The sequence below is a fragment of the Centruroides vittatus genome, unplaced genomic scaffold (genome assembly GCF_030686945.1).
Source record: "Centruroides vittatus isolate TY-2023 unplaced genomic scaffold, ASM3068694v2 contig_900, whole genome shotgun sequence".
Classification (NCBI taxonomy): Eukaryota; Metazoa; Arthropoda; class Arachnida; order Scorpiones; family Buthidae; genus Centruroides; species Centruroides vittatus.
This window is the reverse complement of record NW_027122591.1, coordinates 2,379,715-2,401,904: the sequence shown is the minus strand read 5'-3', so window position 1 is coordinate 2,401,904 and position 22,190 is coordinate 2,379,715. Positions and strand designations below refer to the sequence as shown.

The window sequence follows — 22,190 nt, the reverse complement described above, 5'->3', positions numbered from 1 at the left end:
TGGTGGTAATCGACGACAAATCAAAATGTGTCATGTAACTTATCCTACTTGACGTGCTGTGAATTAGGAATAAAGACTGTTAATTTCTTTCTATTTTTGATTTTACTTTTTTTAATATTGAAAAATAAACCTCTTTAACCGATTTGTTCTATTTAATTAATTTTAATTGTATAATTTAATAAACATTAATTATTCGATTGTTACGGTAAAACATTTTTTATACGTTTAAATTAAGATAAAACTTTATTCAAATACAACGTTCCTGTTTAAAATTACATGTTAACAATTAAGACACTTATATACATTAATATAACCTTTCATTATTTCTTTGCAATGCAATTTTAAGATGCTATGAATCAATAAAGGATGAACGTAATGATAATTTACAGTTATACGTAAACCTTTGACATATCTAGTAGTATCAAAATACTGTATATTGAAAGGTAACTTTAAATACTTACAAATATCCATTTTGTTACACGTACGGGGCTGCTCGGAAATCAGTCGACCGAGATCTATATATACTGTCTACAGGTAACCCCCGTATACAGGTAACCCTGCATATTAATATGAAATTTATACTAATATCCATAAGTAAAAAATGCTTGAAGTTTATGGATATTAGTAATAAATTTAAATATTTATAAAATTAATGATGTTTCTTCATTGCCTTTTTACTCGCTTCTCTTCTTCTTAGGTTAATTGGATTTCTGGGATCAAATATTTCGTATGTGTCTTCTGTTTTTATACTAGCATCTTTAGCTAAAACTGGTCCTTTGTCTTCAAAATATAGTTGATGACGTAGCCTTAAACCATAAAATAATTTTAAGTTTCATACCAAATGAAGGTTATTTTCAATTATATTTTTAGTGGAATTTTAATTTATGAATATTTTATGTATTACTAACCATCCGTCACCACCATCCTCGTCGTCGTCGTCATCTTCATTACCTCTTTCAACTTTATCGTCTTTGTCTGCATTTTCTTCCCTAGCACTTTTAAGTCTGGCTTGAAATTTAGCTAGTAATGCTAAAGTCTAATAATTAAAAAAATTTTTTAAATATATATTATTTTTAAGCTTTTCATTATTAAGCTAAACATTAATTAATAACATCGCAAAACGAAAATCTTGTACCGTTTCTTCCCGATTTCCTTGCTTTTGAATTTTCTTCATCTTTTTGCGTTTGTCTAATTCATTATGGTAAGCTTCCAAAAGTTCATTATCTGTAGGTTCTCTTTCTAAATTTAGTTAAAAAAAACTATGTAAATATCTAAAGATATATATAAATAAATTATATTAAAAAATTTCAAAACTTACTAACTGTATCCATTTCTTCATCTTCATTATCAACTTTTTTGTCTTCTTCCTTCAATTCTCTTTTTAATTTTTTAATTTCTCTCCTAATCTCTTTTCTATTATAAACTCATAACTGTTATATAAATACTAAATATCAAAAAATTTTATCAAACTGCACATTACCTCTTCTCGTATTCTTCATTTTCAGGCGTTTTTGGTCCATCATCTGTTGATTTAGGATTCACGGTTTTTTGAAGTTTCTTACGAATATTATCTAGTGAATTTATGTCTTTGTTTTTATCTGTGTTAGTATCGAGTTCAATGCTGTCATTTGAGGCATCATCGACTACTGCTGGCATTGAACTAAGATGAGGATCATTAGCAAGGTCATGACTACTTTTGCTTTTTCCACGAAATTCCTATGAAAAAAAAAATACAGCTAATGAAATTCATGTTTGGTCTCTTTATGCTAGTTTTTTCAATTACTATTTTAAATTTATCAAGCTTAAGTTTACTTTTATAACAAATAAAGTTTTCTGCTTTTTAATAATATAAAAATTTTACTTGTGCAACTAGATCATCCTCAGCTTCTTCTTCTTCTGCTTCTTCTCCAAATGATAATAAATTAAAATTCCTATAAATTTAAATATACTTTATATATTTTAATTTTTAGAGAAAAATTACCGATTTATTAAATCACGATAAAATATAATACTTTGAAGGTTTTGATTTAACCGGTTTTTCTTCAACTTCCAAAACAACTTGCGTCTTCTCTCTAGGAACAATGTCATTAAATGGATTTGATAAAATCTAAAACACAAAACAAACAATTAATAAAGATTATTATTTACACTTGTATTGTTCGAAAGTCTGTGCAAAATAAAAATTATTTACTTTTGTTTCAATAATTTTGTGAGGATAATATGGTCTTTCATTTTTATCCACAAGAGATTCTTCCAATTTTAACATATTATATAATGTTTTTCCAGTTACCTATTAAATAAATTTAGCAATATATTATTCTCATCTAAATATGAAAAAGTCTGAGATAATTATTCTTAATATTGTTTAAATAAGCTAAATTTCTTTTAACAAATTTAATGAAACAGAAATGCAAACAGATGCAATATATGATAAAATAATAATTAAAAATTTTTTACTGAAATGAGAAGTTATTATTTTCCAAATACGTGCGGTAATTTACAACAGTAAAAAATATTTCCTGTCAATTAATTAAAGTATTTTACATAAGAAAGATGTAAAGAAGCATTGATGATATAATCAACAGACCATCATAAAATTAGTTATTATAATTTATTATATGACAAGACAAGTGTTCAGTGTTTGATATTTAACCTTGCTATCTAATTAATCTAGTATTCTTTGCATTAAATACCTTAATAGTATTAAGCCTCACCGAAAATTTTAATTCGTAAATTACAATATATCAAATACAATAGAGCATCAATTATACGAATATCGATTAACCAAAAGCTTTCCAGTTGGCAAATTTAAATTTCCGCTAGTGCTGTGACACTGCAATCTTTGGCTATGTCTTGGGCTACTCCAATATTATTTGGTGTGCGTGTTTTAGCTGGCAGCACTGGCGCGACCATGAGAGGGTACTTAAGGATGTGCCAGGATTTGAACAAATTTCAACATGGGATAGGTCAATATATTTTTTTGTACATAATTGGTTATCCGAAAAATCGATTTTCCGAACAACCCCAGTCCCCAACTGATTCGGATAATTGATGCTCTACTGTATTATGTTTTGATTATGTGTATTTTCATATTCTGAGTCAGTCTGAAAATAAATTAAATGCCAATAGATAAACTATCTGATATGATTTCATTTTTCAATATTCACTCGCTCACTTATAAATAGGGACGTCCTGATACCATAAAAGTATCGATACAGGTCTCGCGAGTAGTTTTAATGTATAATTAAGAAATTGAGCAACATTATATATATTATTATTTTATATTATATTATAATATTGATATGCTCTAAACTTTACAAGAAAGAAAAAAAAATGACATTATAAATGATGTGAAAATGAATTTTACTTCAACTTTTCATATATATAGAAACTTTGTTATAAAAATTTTTAACATTTTAAATATAAATTGTTTTTCATACCTTTCCAAATATTGTATGCTTATTCTGTAATTCAGGGCAAGCTCCAAGAGTAAAAAAAAATTGACTTTCATTATCATTTGGTTGACTTGTGGCCATGGCAACCAGTCCTCGTCTCACAAACCGCAATCTTGAGTGAAACTCATCCTAAGAAATATTAAATAATTAAAACATTTAGCATATATTTTATGTAATTACTAGTAACATCCTACGTACGAGATGCAATTAAAATTATCTTAAAAACTGTTATTACACATAATGTCTTAAATTATACTGCATAGAAACATTAACCAGTATATAGTTATGTATATCAACAGATGAAGACATGTCTAATAATCAGTGTAATATCTTTTTATAAAAATTATGTAATTAATAAACTCATTATAACTATGTTTGGTTATAAATAAATATATTATTTTCTATGTAAATATTAAAGCTACACGTTAACAAATTCCAAACAATTGCCATAATTAATCGGGTTATTAATACGTTATAATTAATAAATTATAAACTAAGTAATTTGATACTAGAGGTAGATGTTAGGTACCATCTCTTATCTAAATGAATAATTTATTAAGTAGTTTAGAACATCCTGGACAAAAAGAACCAGCTTGACTTGAACCCGTAATCTCCATTTATTGTGCAGTGCACTTGCCAGTTATGCCATCCAGACCCCAAGCAAGCCTTCGTTTCCAGATGTATTTAAATTTAGATATAACCATTCATCTACCTCTAGTACCAAATTACTTAGTTTATAATTTATTAATTATAGCGTATTAATAGCCTGATTAATTATGGCAATTGTTTGGCTTAGTATCAATACATTGGGTTTTGGGAAATTGATATTTATGAAATTAAATGCCCAAAAGAATACAGCAACAAAAACAAATAAAATGTTGTGACATAATCATCAATATGCATCTAAAATAAAAGAATACGATTAAAAATATTAGTAAAATATAACAGAAAAATAATAAATATATTTAGATAAAAACTGTCAATATAAACACTTATTACTATATAATGTAGAAAATGAATCTGGTAATATTTTTATTGGATCACTCTTTAATAATTATACAGAATGATCAAACAAAAAGTTTATTTGCAAGGAACAGATTTGTTCATGATAGTAAGGAGTTTCAAATAATTATCTCTTGAGCCTGTAGTAAGTAAATGTTTAAAATTTCTCATGACATGTGGTAGAATAAGCATGTCTATCTCATTGTGTCAATAAGTATAACTACTTTACTTCTTGCGAGTATACTTTAATTGCTTGGTATTATACCGTAGGTAATACAATTCATCAAATTATAAAAAAAAGACTAGAATAGATTCAGAAATTTTTTGTAGATAGAAATAATAATTTTTGAATCGTATAAATATGCATATTTTCAATAAGATTTTACACGAGCTATTCACTTTTGTTAAATATTACTTAATTCAAATTCAGTAAAAACAAATGATACATAGAAAACAAAATATATATAGAAATGTAATTTTTAATTATAACTCTTAGTTCTTCTTGAACAAAATCCAAAAATGTGTTAGAATTACTTCCAATATCTTACACACAAATTTCTGAACTACAGAAGGTAGTTTTTTTCTTTTGATTTATATAATATTCTATAATTTTATTATCAATCACTAGGCAAATAGATTATAGTATTATAACAATTAATAGTTATTAATTTATGCAATCAGTGTCTAAATTTTAATAACCATTTCCGAGGAAACAATGTCAATAAAAATCTTTAAAAGTTGATAAAACTCCAAAGAATTTTGGGTTGAACAAATCATTTTCAAGAAGCATAAGTCTCCACTTTCGGAAAATAAATGCTTAGAATAGTATAAATTCTTAAATTACAAGTTATTTCAAATTTAACAACGTTGAAACATTAAATCACCAAATATACTTTAAGTTATAATGAATTTTGCAACAGAATAACTCTTAACAGGAATACAGTAGAATAATTATGGAAAAAGATAATACTTTATAAACTAGCAAAATTTTTTTCTATCTTTTGACACTTCAGAAATGATATATTATTTGTGTAAGAAGACATTGTAAGTAACTCTAAAAAATTGAAAATGAGCTACAGAAATGGTGTCTAGACACTGAAAACAGAGAAATAACATCATAATTTGACATTTGGAACTCTTAGACTGGACGTTACAAGGTAGCGAGACTAAACATGAATTACTGCTTCAGGAATTTATGTATTAATAATATATTCGGTAAATATTTTAAAAAATATAAGTTAAGTAATCTAGTTGTTTAAAGTGAAATGTATCATATAACAACTATTTGCTAATTTAAGATTTATATGCTCTTAAATGTAAAATTGCTTACAGTTTAAGAATTTGTGCTATTCTAAAATTTTTAATCCTTTAAAATTTTAAATCTAGAAGGTTATTCAATGCAAAATTGTTAAAATTTCTATCAATTTTAAAATTCTCACAAGCATTATTTCCAATTTTTTATTACTACTTATATGATGGGACTATTTAAAATATTATCAAAAGCTTATTCTTGTTAAATAATATATTTTTATTCATTAAACTGTTTTTTTTTAATATGCTCTTAATATTTTATTTTCATATTTAGTATTAACTGAAGAATAATTTGATAAAACATATTAAATAAAACATCTATAAAAATAACATCCGAAAATCAAAAACTGGAATAATTAATTTAATATTTCATTTCAAATAATAAACAACCAAATAAACTGGATGTAAGTGTCAAAAATCATCACAATAACCAAAAATCCATCAAAAAAATAAATACTTTAATCAATAAAATAACATTTTTAACTGATTTTATCAGCCATTGTCAGATTTATAACAAATATAAAACAGAATTTATAAAATATAACCTAAATGGAACACTTATTTAATTGGATGTTGCTGTGCACGTGATAGTTATGTATCATAGACGTCTTCTGTGCACTTAAAGACGAACCTTCACACACCATACAAACTGAGAAGACACTTTAAAAGAGCTAAAACATTTGGAGGACATAGCTATAAAGCATGCGTGTAGAAGAGACCCGATTCATAATTTAGCTTGTCTCTACTCCAACTGACACTCCTTACGCAACAACTCCAACAACCAAGATTTCAACAATGGTCAAACAACCCTAACTCCAGGTGCAAGTTGATAGAGTATGACCACTATTTACATACCTTATACAGAGAAATTGCTGAAAATACAGGTACCAAGTTGACATATAAGTGAGTTCCCACAGTGTATAAATTACTATGCAACAGAAAGAACAAGGCTGATAAACAGGGCTCCAGGGGTGTATGGTGTTCCTGTGAGGGACAACAGATTCCAAAGAAATATGGTATACATTGGGTCACTAAGTACTCCATACGTAAAAGATTGCAAGAACATTGTTACGATATTTTGGATAAAAGGCATACCACCTCCTTTTCCATTTATGCCACTGTGACCAACGTACAAGCCAATCTCCAGTGTCACATTAATTAAGCAATCATTTCAAACCAACCAAATTAGAGCTCTAGAAGCCTTGGATATATACAAGGCCAACCTGACTGGCAACTGTATTAACTTTAAAGATGGAAAAAGCATCTCGTATGCATGGTAATGCTTTTATGAAAAACCAGGAATTACTAACATAAATTAATTATTATTATTATTGTTTGAAACACAAACAAACCTTTTAACAAAAATATTAATAAACTTCCTAGAAAGTTAAATCTCAATTTCAAATAAAATACTTCACTTTAAAATTTAATTTTACTGAATAGAATTGAATATAAATATATTTTTTCTCCTAATATGTAAAACAAATATTTAGATAACAATATTTCAAAATAAAAAAATGAGTTACAATACTTTGAGTTTATGTTTAAATATACCTTAAATGGTTCTCCATATATAGATTCACCACCTTCACCTGTTCCTGTAGGATCACCTCCTTGGGCAAGAAATCCTTTAACAACTCTATGGAAAATAGTTCCATCATAGTATCCTTCCATACATAACTGTACAAAATTTCTACAAGCTTTAGGAGTTTCTTTAGCCCATAATTCTATATCAATGTCACCAACTGTTGTCTTTAGTAAAACCTAAAATAAACATACATACAGTATAATAATTCAATCAATTTAATTTTAGTAAAATTGTTTTTGTTGAAATGCAACATTCCTTATTGAATAATAAAGTAAAAATGTTATATTTTTTATTGTAGTACATGTGTTTTTCCAGTCTTGGTGAGACAAGATCCAATTCAGATAAATAAAAATCTGAATAATACAAAATTTATTTTTGTTGTTACATCAGGAATAAAATATTTCACAAAAGTTATAAATAACCAAAATTATTGCGCCTAATTTTAATAATTAAATAAACCGTAATTTGACTAGAGATAGATACCTATTTCTAGATTGTTTGATTAGTAGATTATTTGGCTTTAATTAAAATTCAGGTTTGAGAATGTTTATATATATATACATATATATAGGAAAGTAACAAGGCCTATATCACAAATATGAATAAATAAGCAATAATATTCTGTATGCAGTTGTTGCCATCAAATACAGACCAAACCATTTCAGAGAACAGCAAACATCTCTCAGTGTTAATCTTTAATTTTTTCAAATTAAATTACCGTATTTTTATCTAGATCTAAAGAAACCAAATTTTTCAATCTATCAAATGTTTGAATAACTTGACTAATTTAAAATTTTATTGTGATTAATATTATTGCTAAATAATAATAGAAAAATATAACTGTATAAAAACAATTCATACAATTTGTAAATACTACATTACATGATTTTATCTCTGCTAAGCATCATTTACCCTACTAGAGTTGTAAACCATTTCTATATGAACAAATTGAAAAGGAACTATGTGTTTGGGATGTCAAAATTGCTAACCATTTAGCTTAGTGTCCATCTTACTGTCCGTACATTTCTATATTCAACGGTTGACTCAACAGTGAATTTTCCTTTGAGTCCCTCCGTTGAATGATCTGACGTCATGTTTTGCAGAAAAAAGAAATGCTTTCGTTGAGAGGTTGCTTTTCAAGATGGCTGACTTAAGTAACGAGAAAGTGGCAATCGTCACTGTTTTGCTAAATAATTAAAGTAACTCGCTTAACCATTATTCGAATAAATCCTTTTATTCAAATGAACCCGTATCTGTATCATTTTCTTGTATACTGGGTCTTTCTTTAATAATTTTAATTAATTTATTGAATATTTATATCCTTAGGAAGAATTAAAGAGGCTAAATATCAGTCGTAATCAATTTTGGACAAATGAAAAAAAATCTTAATATTTCAATAATGACCAAATTATCCAACACAATTGTGCGGTCACATGTTTTATCATATACAGATCGTTCATTAATCTGTCCGCTATTATAGCATCCACAGCAGCAAATGGATAGTTTCTATAAGCGAAATTTACTTTTTCGTGGAAGCCACCATGTTAGTTTGTTGAATACTCAACGGTGAAACAGCGCTTACGTCACTAGTTTCAACGGAGAACTCGACGGTCGATTTAGAAACGTACAGTGTATAACAGGTTAATGTTACCTATGGTTTCAAAATGGTGGCACGTCTATGATTCCAGCAAATAGAAGAAAGGAAAGGGTGTACTATAGATTACTCCCTATGGAATTTCAGGACTTTGATTATATATTTGAACTCAGTGGACCGAGACGAGTTCAACGGTACCCTATTTTTGGACCGGAGACAAAAAATAAAAAAGTTATCACACTTTTTAAGTTACCATACTTTTTTAATGCTCTCATGCAGACGACACCGTAGTTGCTAGTATTGCCATCTTGCGGTAAAGTCTGCAAACCGTGACGTCGGACTACAGTCATCTCCCGGAGCGTTAAACATGCGATACAAGAGCGGAGAGAGCGACGCGACTTCCGATCATCGCACGATCGCCATTTCGGTTAATGTTACTTATGGCAACAAACATGGTGGCCCGACTGACCTCTCATATGGGCGCCACCACACGCCGCCATGTGCTAAACTAGTGATCGATTCACGGTAGTTCTTGAACAAAGTAAAAAAGGAGGAGAAACGTCTACTAAAGGCAATTTTAACGGCAAGCGACGGGACTCCCGATCGCGATAGCGAGGCCGACTTAGCGAAGAGCGATGCGACTCCCTATCATCACGCGATTGCCGGAAAAAAGTATGATAACTTTTTATTTTTCGTCTCCGGTCCAAAAGTAGAGTATCGTTGAACTCGTCTCGGTCCCTGAGTTCAGATATATACCCAAACACACGAAATTCCATAGGGAGTAATCTATAGTATACCCAAAGGAAACAGTGGGGACACACGTTCTAACCTAACCTAACCTATTCTAATAATTTTGTTGGTAATAATTATGGTAATTTATTAGAATTGGTTAGATTAGGTTAGAAAGTGTGTCCCCACTGTTTCCTTTCTTCTATTTGCTGGAATCAGAGACGAGCCGCCATTTTGGAACCATAGGTAACATTAACCGTATAACATGGATGTAAAAGAATTCAATTAAAAGACTGATAGTGCATATTTTATTATTACCAATGCTTACTATAATTTATTTAAATGAATATTTGTACATAGATATAAAGATGTAGATGATGATAAACTTTCAAATTATTCAAAACAGTTTTAACTTAGATAAACACAAGTAAATTGACTCAATTCTAACATTTTGATTTATTAACTTACTTTTCCAAGTGTTGGAGGTTCTTGAATATAAATATTACTCATTTTTCTTTTCTTTATTGAAAAATCACTAAAATTTCGTTGTTTCTGTTTATCTCAATTGTACTTTATAAATATAAAACGTTCAACTTTAATTAACGAAATTAACGAAAATAACACTACAACTCGAAAGCATGATCGAGTTTCAGCGCCATCTGAGAAATTCAAGCATTTTATATATTTACAAACATCGAATAATATACGGTAGTATATTGTACAATATGAGTATTATATTACATAAAAAGTTAATTATCGATAAAAAAAATATTGCAAAAATTAAAATACCTTAGTCTACGTATGGCGTATAGAATGTAATTTTGGCACGTAACTTTAGATTCAGAAAAAATTTTAAATCGGCCTTCTCCTATCAAAAAGCGGAAGATTTATCACTTTTTACAAAAAATTTAATGTTTTTTATAATTTAATCAGAAATTTAAATCTTCCATTTAAGTTATCATATGCGTACGGTACTGGTCAATTTTACCCTAGGTATACAAAATGGCGACTCGTCTCCGATTCCAGCAATCAGAAGACAGGGAACAGTGGGGACGCACGTTCTAACTTAACTTAATCTATTCTAATAAATTACCATAATTATTAGCAACCAAATTTTTAGAATAGGTTAGGTTAGGTTAGGTTAGAACGCGTCTCCACTGTTCCCTGTCTTCTGATTGCTGGAATCGGAGACGAGTCGCCATTTTGTATACCTAGGGTAACATTAACCGTTAAACTAAAAAAAAAATAATAAATAAATAAAACAATAGTAATGTTGGAGAGTAGACAATTTCTAAAAGAACAATACAAGCAAACTTGGAATTTTTAGTATTTCGCTTCTTTAGTTAGTTTAATCTATTTTCAATCCCTCGAATAATTAATTATACGAATGATCAGAAAAAAATCCAGCAACCAGTTGCTTAACTTTTCCGGCAACATATAAAACTGCGTGTGGTATCGTCTGTTAAAATAATTAAAAATGTAAAAGTTTTTTTAGATAAAATATTATAAGATAGCAAAAAGCTTAATTTTGTTGGTAGGAGCGAGTTTTATGAAAAAATTGCAAATGATAACAACTCGTTAAACAAATTGATTAGTAAACGAATTTAATTACCGATGCATTATTAAAGCTCTTAACCTATAATTAGTAAAATTACAGGGTTGGACACACAAGCTTGGATTTATAAATAACTACTTGAAAAATTTATGTTAAAAAATAGAAATTAAAATATGAGATGTTTAATAATAAATTGTAATTAATAAACGAATTTAATTAGATACACAAGACATACTTTTAAAAAAGAAAAAAAAACAAAAGCAAATGATGGCACTACACTTTGATGCTTTATAATTTACTAATTAAGCTTCAGATTAAAAAAGGTTCCCTTATGAAGCCTGTTAAATTTGGCCAAATGCTTCTGAAACACACTATATAATTTTTAATGCTATTATGTACATCACTTAATAAATTTAACTCATTATTATAAAAATAAATGATCATTGAACAATTACATACTAGTGTTTCTGTCACATCACTGGTTCTTAATTTTTTGCTTATCTATTGTCCTGCTCAATATTGTTTCTTCTAATAATTTCTAATTCTCCACACTCATGACCTGCCCAGACTCTACTCACCCATGCTATCATGGACCTATTCCCATCTCCTTCAAATGGGTCTTTTGAGTCAACTGAGAATAGTTTTTTGAACATCAAGTCTTAATGATAATGGTCTTTCAAGAATTTATTATAACAAAGTTTTAATTTATACAAAAGTTTAGCTATTAGCTATGTTAACTGAAGAAATTCAAAAATTCTGCTGTTTATATTTTTACACAGCAGGAACAGTTAACATTAGCAATTACTCTTTAATTTCTAGTTATATTCTATCATCATTGAAATACCAAAAAAAAAAAAAAAAAAGAGAGAGAAATATAAAATAAAATTATTTATCTGTATTAAATTATATGTATGTATATATATTTTCTAATATTGAATCAAAACTTCAAAGTTTAATCATTAAAATTTATTCAAAATAAATTAAGGTGAAAACAAACCATCCTAAGTTGGATTGGAAGATGGCAGTTGATAACCACCAATTAAATTTTTAACTGTATATACATGTTTGTAGCAATATTCCTTCTTCCATAAAAATTAAACTGCCTTATTTGTGTTGTGTAATGTCCATTATTCTTGATACATAAACATAACCACTGAACACCGGTAGCTGGTTGCAAGTTTGTGCATGACTAATGACTTGCCACATGTGAGTTTTCTGGATTTTCTTCACATGTTTAACATTGGAACAGAAGCCAATTTCCCATATAGTCTGCTCGGGAAGCATTTTCCTTGGCAGATCATCCATGTATTGCATTGCCACATCCCCTCAAGCCAAACCACTCTTCCTACATGTATGCATAATCCGCCGATGCACATATTTTCATATCTTTATAAATTTCATATCATTTCGTTTCTTTCTTTGGCACAGTTTTTTTAACCATAAATGTCTTATTTATATATTTAATTATTATTGTATATGAAATTAATATATGATTAATCACAATTTGTCTGTTCACAAATTTTAATTCTAATACCTATTTTAAAAACATCTCAAAACATTAACATTTTAAAATGCTAGTGCTTTAGTTCTGTGATACATTACTATTATTGCATAAATGTGTATTACTATTTTAAAAAAACAATAAAAGATTGCTTAATAAAGATAAAAAAAGTTGTGTTATTAAACACAACTTAATGAAAATTTTTGAGACTTGGCAATACTAGCAATAAAAATGTAATGTTTTTTCTTAAATATACAATACTTAGCTCACTCTTGACAACATATTATAATTTAATAAATATTAATCTTAAGATCTATTTTTTACAATAGAAACAGGAAACATTTTTGTAATGATTTGAAAATATTTAAACCTTCTGATTTTTGATTAAAATATTGTCATGAATTATTGGCATTTCCAGCAACATTTTATTGGTCACGTTCGGATCCGAGATAAAAAATGAGCGGTTACAAAATAGAAAATCTTGTATAAATTTAATTTAACGCACATCTACAATTAAATTAAATGATTAACTTAGGACTAATTATAAATAAACAAATATGAATATTAAAGATATTAAAGACTGATATTAAAATTTTAACTGGATAGCTGTAATTTCTGTTACATAAGTAGGCTAAACTGAGCATTCTGTATTATAGTACTTTATCTTGATAATTGAGACAGTGCTCACTCATTGTAACATATTATACATAAATATAATAATATACAGTATAATAATACTGCATTTTCTTAGTTATATGAAATCAAGTCAAACATAATTTAAAACAAAAATATTTATTTAATAATATGTACAATTATCTATAACAAATTTTATATTAGTCTCCTTCAGAATCGGTTCCTCCATAGTCGTTACACACAAGGAGTTTACAGGATCCTTCCGGAACAGGTGTCTCTTGAGCAGTCAAATTCCGCGGGGAACTCTTGTCTTTTATCACTATTCCCACCTCTTTTGCCGAGAGAGGCTTGCTCAGCATCTGCAACTTCTTCTGTTGTACGCTCGAAATAAGGTTATTTATATGTTCTGAAGAACTGTTGGGTTCCTTATCAAATACAGAACTCTTTTCGAAATTGAGTCGTTTTTGCTTTTCTTTGTCTTCGGCAGCTGAAAAAATTTTTAAAAATTTAATTTGAATTTTATTTCTAAAATTTTGCTATAAATGCAAATTTAAGACTTCTTTTTTATTTTTAAATAATTAAGACAATCCAGAAAAGTTTATTGTAATTTTCTTGCATGATATTAATAGTGATATGTCTGAATAAAAAAAAAAACAGAAAATAGCTTAATTTTATTTAGGTAAATATTTTCTTAAAAAGTCTTTTTAAATAAGAATTTATAACGTAAAAAATTATATTTTAGATAACACATTCATCAAACTAAAGAGAAGCTTCTTAAAGAAAAAAACATTGCAGTGAATTCATTTGGCTTAGATAGATCCAATTAAACAGTATATGTATATTGGTTATTAACGTTACTTATATTTCATCAATTCTCTCCATCCAAAATTCCAAAGTTATTTTCTGTACCTTTCTTTCTTCTCCTTGAGAATTTCATAAGATGCTAAGGCTTAAATTAAACTATTCCTTAGTAACTTTGTAAAAAGACTTGGACATTTAGATTCACTAATTTCTTTTCATTAGACGCAACTATTTTCATTATTTTTATGTTTTTATTATTAGAAAACAACTTCACTTTAAATGGTGAAATACCATGTGAACAATAAACACTTTGTTTATAATATTCTATTATTATTCTATTTTATAATAACATTTTATAAGAAAAGAACAATAAACACAAACTAACATTGTTTAAGATCACTATTAAAGCAAAGATGCAATTAATGCTATCACAAGGCAAGGAAAAAATATTTGCATTTAACAGTTGCAAACATTATTCTACACATTGTGGAAAAAATTATTTGAGATATTTTTGGGAAAATTTTGAAACCAGCATTATTATCGATTGGCCTAAATCAAACAAGCGTAAAATGAGAGCAGTCTGTATTATTGAATAAGTTTTTAAAAAAAATCTTTCACATATTCAAATATATTTACATTTTCACATTATTCAATCATTGTTTAAAATGAAAAATGTACTTATTGGGCTGCTATTTTCAAATTGCAGACCTATTTATTCCCAATTTTGCCCATCCATCCTTTGTTAATCTCAAGAACAGATTTAGATAGATGAAAATCAAGATCAGATATGGAAAGTTTAGGGGCTGGAGGTCTCGATTAACTATAAACAAACTTCTGGTTTGGACCAGAGTCATGTAATTTCAATTCAAAATTTACTTGAGAACAGAGCAAACAGAGTCAAAGCTGGTCATCTATCTATCAAAAGTATGATGTACAGGGGCAAAACACCACTAAAATCCAGGACATGGTCTCATAAAATATGACAGTATCTCTTCAATATTGTCAAGTTATCAGAAACTAATAATATTTTACATTTTATGTTCAAAAAACATGTAGCATTTACAGCAAAACAGAAGAAACTGGTAACAAGAATGTCATATGACATCAGTAGTGATCGTTTCAGTTTTAATACAGCCAATAGGAAGGCATTTCTTACTGATGTACTTTCAAAATTTTTCGTGTGATGTTTTTGCAATATCTGAAGAAAGATAACATTTTATTTCATTAGAATTAAAATGGGTAGAAGTTAAGAAATTACTTTTAGGTAAATTATTTTTATGTATAATAGACAGCACATAAAACTCACTTCTCATGAAAAATGTAACTTAGGAAATGGAATAAAATCTGCCCAAACTTGATATTGTGGTTATATTAATAGAAGTATTGAAAAAGTTTAAAAGAAATTAATAAAATTATTTTTTAAGCAAAGAACTATTATGTTAAATTATAATGAACGAGATTTTTTCATTTGACCTTCTGTAAACAGTTTTAATTCCATCATTTGTAAGATATTTGTAAGATTCAATAACATCTTACAAATATCAAATCAGAAATATTTAAAAGAAACAACTGAGAAAAACAATCAACTTTATTATTTATCAATAAAGCCAAATACTTGTAAACAATTGTACTGGAAAATGTGGTGTATAAGACCTCTTAGATACTGTAGTATTTACAAGACTTTAAAATATTGTATTTATGATGGATGTGCTTGGTAAATGTGGGACTTTGCATCTGGAAAGTTATGAGAAATTTTGTTGTAACTTATGATACAAAGTGTTATAAATCTGGGCCCAGATCATACATGAAAAGCCAGAGATCCCAATTACCTATATACAAACTTCCAGTTCAGACTGGAAGTTTGTATATAGTTAGGGGCCGCCCATAAATTACGTAAGGGCGATTTTGGCCATTCTAAACCCCCACCCATCCGTGTAAGAAACCGTAATATTTTCTTTGATCCTCCTCCCCTTCCCTATCTTATGTAATATTTAGGCATAATTTTATAGAAAGATTTTAACAAAAATACATTTTTTTAATGAAACCCTAAAAACTTTAGGTCCAAAATATATAATTATTAATTAATTAATATGTACTATTATTTATAAAAGACTATGTTAACAAATTTAAAAATATAAAAATTTAATGAATTCGAATGAACAATTTATTTTAAGAACTTTATTTTTTAATTATTAACAATCTTTTTATTATTATCATTGATCAACGTCATAATATTCATTTTTATATTAATTTTAACTTTCACAAAAGGACGCAAAAAACTTCGACAGATCGACCAGCTAGTGTACGTGTAAATAGAAACTTCATACAAAATAAAACAAGAGAGAATAGAAACCACATTCTCTTGCCATATTGGTTACATCTTGGCTAAGGCCAAGAAAATAAACTACATGCTACTAAAATGCACTAGGTGCACTGGGGGACTAAATCATAAAGCTTATAAAACTGTATATAATGGGGCAATACAACCAATGCTACTTTACGCGGCCTCTAGCTGGAATCATGTAACTAGTGAAAATTCAGTAGCAAGTAAATTACTCTCTCTTCAAAGACAGTTTGCCATCAGAATTTCAAAGTGCTGCAGAACTGTTTCTACTAATGCTTCTCTGATTCTAGCAGAGCTCCTTCCTTTGCCACTATGTATTGTATAAAAGGTTCTGAACTACTACATCAGAACTACAAACATCAAAGCTCAACAACAGTATCTACTCCTATCTACGGCTGTTCAAATGCTACCATATTGCAATTACCCTATCTCTGATCATCACCCTGTAAACAAGGTTATCCCCAGAGTACATTCCTCCATGGATAACCATGCAGACATTAATATCTACACAGATGGGTCCAAAAGTCCCCTTCCTGTCCGCTCAAGTATCTGTAGCTTCCTCCAAACTGACATATTTTGCCCAAAATATGTTAGAAGATACCCCCACATGTCAAGCTGAAGAAGAAGCTGTCTACCAAGCTGTTCAGTGGGCCACTTCACTACCAAACAAAACTATGTCTATCAACATTTACAGTGATTCTTAGTCCGTCCTAAAATTTGTAATAAATACCAATTTCAATAGCAATAAAATAACATATATCCAGCAACATATTAAAAATTTTGTAATAAGATAACTTTTATTTTCGTTCCTGGCCATACTGGCATCCTAGGAAATGAAAAAGCCGACTTTGAGGCTAAGTCAGCTGCAAAGGACACTGACTTGGACTACACTCACAACCCTCTCTCACACAGCAGTCTTAAAAATTATATTTATGACAATGCTATGCAAAAGTGGAATCAACAATAGTTGAGCAGTAAAACTGGTAGAATAAGATTATTTTCCTAGTGTTGAATGCAGGTTCTCGTCACCACTTAGAGATTTAACGTTTGCTACTGCTCAACTACTTACTGAGCATGTATAACCGGACAGAAACTGCCTCTTGCTTTTGCTCTACTGAAAACCTAGACACCATCGACCATATGATCTATCATTGTCCAATTTACGTCAAGATAGACTTATTTTGAAATTAGAAATCTTTACGCTTGGTTTCAGGTGGCCATATCCACTCGATAAGCTTGTTCAGTAGCCACTGTTTGATACTTTTTACAATTATGTTCAAAAAATATGGAAGATAAGATTATTTGTAATTTCTAATTTCTAGTTTTACATTTTAGTTTTCAATAAAATCAAATACTAATTTTATGTTTACTTTGTATCATGTATTTTGGTTTATGTATTCATAGTGTTATATACCCATAGGAGTGGTGCACTTATTCAAATAAAAAAAAAAAGTGAGAAACCTCCTACAAGGCCTTTCTCCCATGATAAAAAATGTGTAGAGAGTGAGTCTGCTAGCATTATTATTCTATCACGTTACATCTGATGGCGTCAGTACAACGAGCGTTCTTAATAGAAACCGCCAAATCAAAGCCAAATTCAAAACTCCACCACTCAACGAGATCAAAAAATAAAAACAATATATTAAGTAAGACGAGATATATTACCCCCTACCCGAGTAAGAAATCGTAAGAAATTCTTGACCCCCACCCACCCCAAAATACCTTACGTAATTTATAGATGGCCCCTTAATTGTGTCATGTGATTTTATTCTTTTTAAATTAAAATATGACTAAAAATTGCAGCCAAGCATTGTGATGATGTCACAATAAATAATTGCTCACTATGTAATTAAATCTTTTTAAATTAAATAATTAAAGACATGCCATCATCATAAATAAATTTAATCACATTAATTACACATAAACAAATGCAAACAAAAATCATATATTATAACAATACAAAATATTCCTTGTAGTATAATATAAAATGCAGAAAATGCAAAAATGTACTTTCTAAAGTTTTATTTTACGTTCTGTGAAAACAGTTAATACTTACTTTCTGTAGGCATAAGTTTTAATAAGACTGCAAGTCGAACATCATCTTTGTTCTCTGGTACTAGTGGAATGTCAAGGGAATATTTAGTTTGGAGTGACTTATCTATTTCTTCTGCAGCCTTCAATTCCTTTTTCTTTTCCTAAATTAATGTTTTTTATGATTACCAAATACATTTTAATTATCAACAAGTATTATATATTCAAAATCATTTGTCAATCAATCAAAATTATAGCAAAAACAATTGGTTTATAACATCATTCTAAATTTAGAATACTTCTCACTTTTACAAAGAAATTTCCAAGAAAAAAGATTAAAGAATTATAATAATAAGAATCATTTTAAGTATAATTAATTATACTTAAAATGAGATTCTACTATACTTTATTAAAAATACAGTAGAATCTCATTTTAATAGATCGCTTGGGCCAAAAATCAACTGTTGTTCTGAGGATCTGTTATATTGTGAACAACAGATTTCCCAACAATCCAGGAAAATATCTTTTATTTAACCTCCTTCATATAAGAAATACTTGGTACTTAAAATCATTCAGTCTCTTGGAATTTCTATTCCATAGAAACATGTATGTTACAAGATCGTATAACATGCTGGACATGTGTATGACAAAGCTGATCTGACAGAAACTGTAAATACTGTAAGCACAAAAACAGAGAAATTACATATGATCATTAGCACTTCACTTGACTTTGATTCTTTAAAAATTTGTTCATTGTTCATCTTGATTTTTTGATGCTGCTTTTCTGTCTATTGAATACAACAACTGCTTGATATTAGTAGTCATGTACACTATAGCCTGTTTGTTTATGCTGAAACTCGTCAGGAGAGTTTTCATGACTTGGAAAAACTCAATGGCCTCACTAAATTTCAGCACTACACTTGGACCAGCGTCAGACAGGCATGCCAGAAGGTTTTTGTTAAAAGTACTAAGTTTCAGAGTCGAAAAGTACCAAACTATTTTAAAAAGTACCGCATCATTAAAAATGTAAATAGAAGGGCTAAGAAAACATTTATAATAAAAAAAACTTTTTATGTATTTACATTCTAGAATGTTGCTTCCTGGTCATTTTCTTTCTTATATGTCTTTCTGCTTCAACATTTCAATTAAACTTTGAGCTGGGTCCCATTTTGTGCATTAGTTTCTTTGAGTAAACTTTTAGAGCATAAAAGTGCATTTATAGTGTCAGTTTTCAACATAGAACAATTCTTCATCTTTATAATATGTAATAGAGAGAATATTCTGTTGGCACAGCAGTGAAAGAAGGCTGAATATCACTTTTGACAATAAAGAATATCTGTATTCATCTCCACATTTTTCTTTTGAAATTGCAAATCAGAAATTTTCAGGCTCTGTTTCAGTAAACTGAGCTGTATCTTGTAGTGTAATTTCTCTCTACTGATTGTTTAAATTTTCAAAAATTTCTGGTATAATATTAGGAAATATCAGAGCTAGGGGAATAATTGAGCAAGATTTTCCTTCATTGACATCTGCAGGATCCATTGCTTCAAACAGCTGTAGATTTATAAATGTACAGGTACTCCTCACTTTACGACCTATCTGCTTAACGACCACTCGCACTTACGACAATCGAGTTTCGACCTGCGATTCGGGAAATCCCCTTTCTCAGCTTGAGTGTCGGTCAGTGGCAAATGGTGACATGCGCACTAAGCGTACTATAATAGTCTTATAGTACTATGATAGGCTAATAGCGTACTATAATAGTCTTTTTATGAATAAATTTAAAGTTTGTTGCATAATTTGGATAATTTTACAACGATCCTATATTCCCGGCGCAAGCTCCTCGCTTATCGACCAAATTCGCTTAACGACGTAGTCGTCAGAACGGAACTCGGTCGTAAAGTGAGAAGTACCTGTATTGCGTGTTAAGAACCAGTCAAACATCTCTTTGATCAGTTTCACAAAAAAATTTAATGTTGCAAATTAGAATTCATTAAGCTGTTTATCAGTTATTTTGGAGACATTTTCAATGTAAATACTTTCTACTTTGGCTCTATGATAAATATCATTTAGACAAATATAAACTGATGGTTTACTAATATTGATCTTGATCAGATCCTGATTCTTGATTACTTGTTTCTTGATAAAGTAATCAAGGATAACTTTAACACTGCTCTCAATTAAATGCCTTAGTTTGTGTATTCCAAAGCTCTCAACTTGAAATTCAATAATAAGGTTATTAACATTGGGCAAAATGAATGCAAAAAAGCACTGTACATCTTATTAACTGGGTTCTGTAATTCTTCTAATATTCTACTAGATAATTTATGTAACATTATCTTCTAATGCTGCTGAAGTATAGTGCGAGAGTTACCCATTTATCCAATATACTCTTGACCACTTCATGCGACAACCATCTAGTACAGTACAACTAATGTGCGAAATTTTGCATGGATCTGTATTGGTAAAGACTTGAAACTCCTTATACTCAGCCAAGCATTTTGGACTGTTTGAAAGTTATGAATGAATATTTCGAGCTAACTCTTCTAAATGATTTGGCAAAAATGAATAAGCCTTTGATGCACATAAATGCATTAAATGACATACACAACCTTGCACAAAAAGTGATGGGTTTTTTGTTTTAGCAATTGTTGAACACCACTTTTGCTGCCCATCATAATGTTTGCATTGCCACTTGCAAAACAAATGATATTTTCAAATGGTATTTCATATTTTTGAAAGAAGTTAGAGAATCAAAAATTCCTTTTAGTACTGCAATCTATTATCTCTAACAGAGTTAAGTATTTATCCACTGCTTTTTTAACATCACAGTCATAATATCTAGCTATCAAAACAAGTTATTTAACAGTAGATACATCAGTTGTTTCATCTAAAATTAATAAAAACCTCATTACCCTTAATTTTGCAATAATTTCATTCATATAGTATTTACCAATAACTAAATGAAACACACCAGTGCCCTTTGTTCATGCATATTTGAGAGACTTAGCAATAATAGAATCATGGAAAATATTAGCAATCAAATCTGTTAAGTGATCTAAAATTGCTATTGGTAGATTATGTTCTGCAACAAATGTACAAAGTTTTAGTTCTGCTGCTGCTGCTACTTGATTTTTATGAGATAAAGATGATCCATCTTCCAAAAATTTGATTACTTTTGAGTATTGGGTGACACAATGAATATTGTACATAGAAGCCCAGGATTATTTTGACTAATTTCATTATTGAAAATTAAGACTATACTAACAAAGTTTGAGTCCTTTTGCCTATTTATATCCTTTTTATTCCAGTCCCGGAACCACAAAACAGCCGGCGACTTGAAGTAAAACTTCTAAAAATAACAGACGAATACAATCAAAAAACTTACACACAATTAAAAATGATTTTGATGGCGACTCCTTTTTGTAGGCTACGACATCTACAAACATTAAAAATCATTAAAATTCTTCATGACAGCATTCATGTTATACAATCGCATTTAAGCTGAGAGTCCTCTGGTGGATTTTCAGACAGCCTAGAATTATTTACATAACTGTACATAAAAAAAGGGTCGACATCGGGATCATTTTTTATTGTGTGTAAGTTTTTTGATTGTATTCGTCTGTTATTTTTAGAAGTTTTACTT

The 22,190-nt window shown here is 29.1% G+C and overlaps 2 protein-coding genes across 2 annotated transcripts in view; both read right to left on the bottom strand.

Annotated features, from left to right (window-relative positions):
* Positions 1-224: 224 nt before the first annotated feature.
* LOC136984021 (spliceosome-associated protein CWC27 homolog) lies at positions 225-10,295 on the bottom strand. The gene is made up of 11 exons (XM_067280932.1): positions 10,148-10,295; positions 7,323-7,532; positions 3,441-3,584; positions 2,192-2,290; positions 2,013-2,107; positions 1,862-1,931; positions 1,481-1,716; positions 1,319-1,413; positions 1,136-1,239; positions 909-1,036; positions 225-806 (listed from the first exon to the last, which is right to left on the bottom strand). Exons 1-11 carry the CDS (start codon positions 10,187-10,189, stop codon positions 650-652), a joined length of 1,380 nt encoding a protein of 459 aa, XP_067137033.1. The 5' UTR covers positions 10,190-10,295; the 3' UTR covers positions 225-649.
* Positions 10,296-13,511: 3,216 nt separating this feature from the next.
* The window catches only part of LOC136984026 (coiled-coil domain-containing protein 130 homolog), a 274,187-nt gene continuing 265,508 nt past the window's right edge, over positions 13,512-22,190 (bottom strand). Inside the window, exons 7-8 of the mRNA XM_067280940.1 lie at positions 18,570-18,708; positions 13,512-13,855 (exon numbers count right to left, since the gene is read on the bottom strand). Of these exons, the coding sequence (XP_067137041.1) occupies positions 13,569-13,855; positions 18,570-18,708 (426 nt within the window). The 3' untranslated portion in view covers positions 13,512-13,568. The remainder of the gene's footprint in view (positions 13,856-18,569; positions 18,709-22,190) is intronic.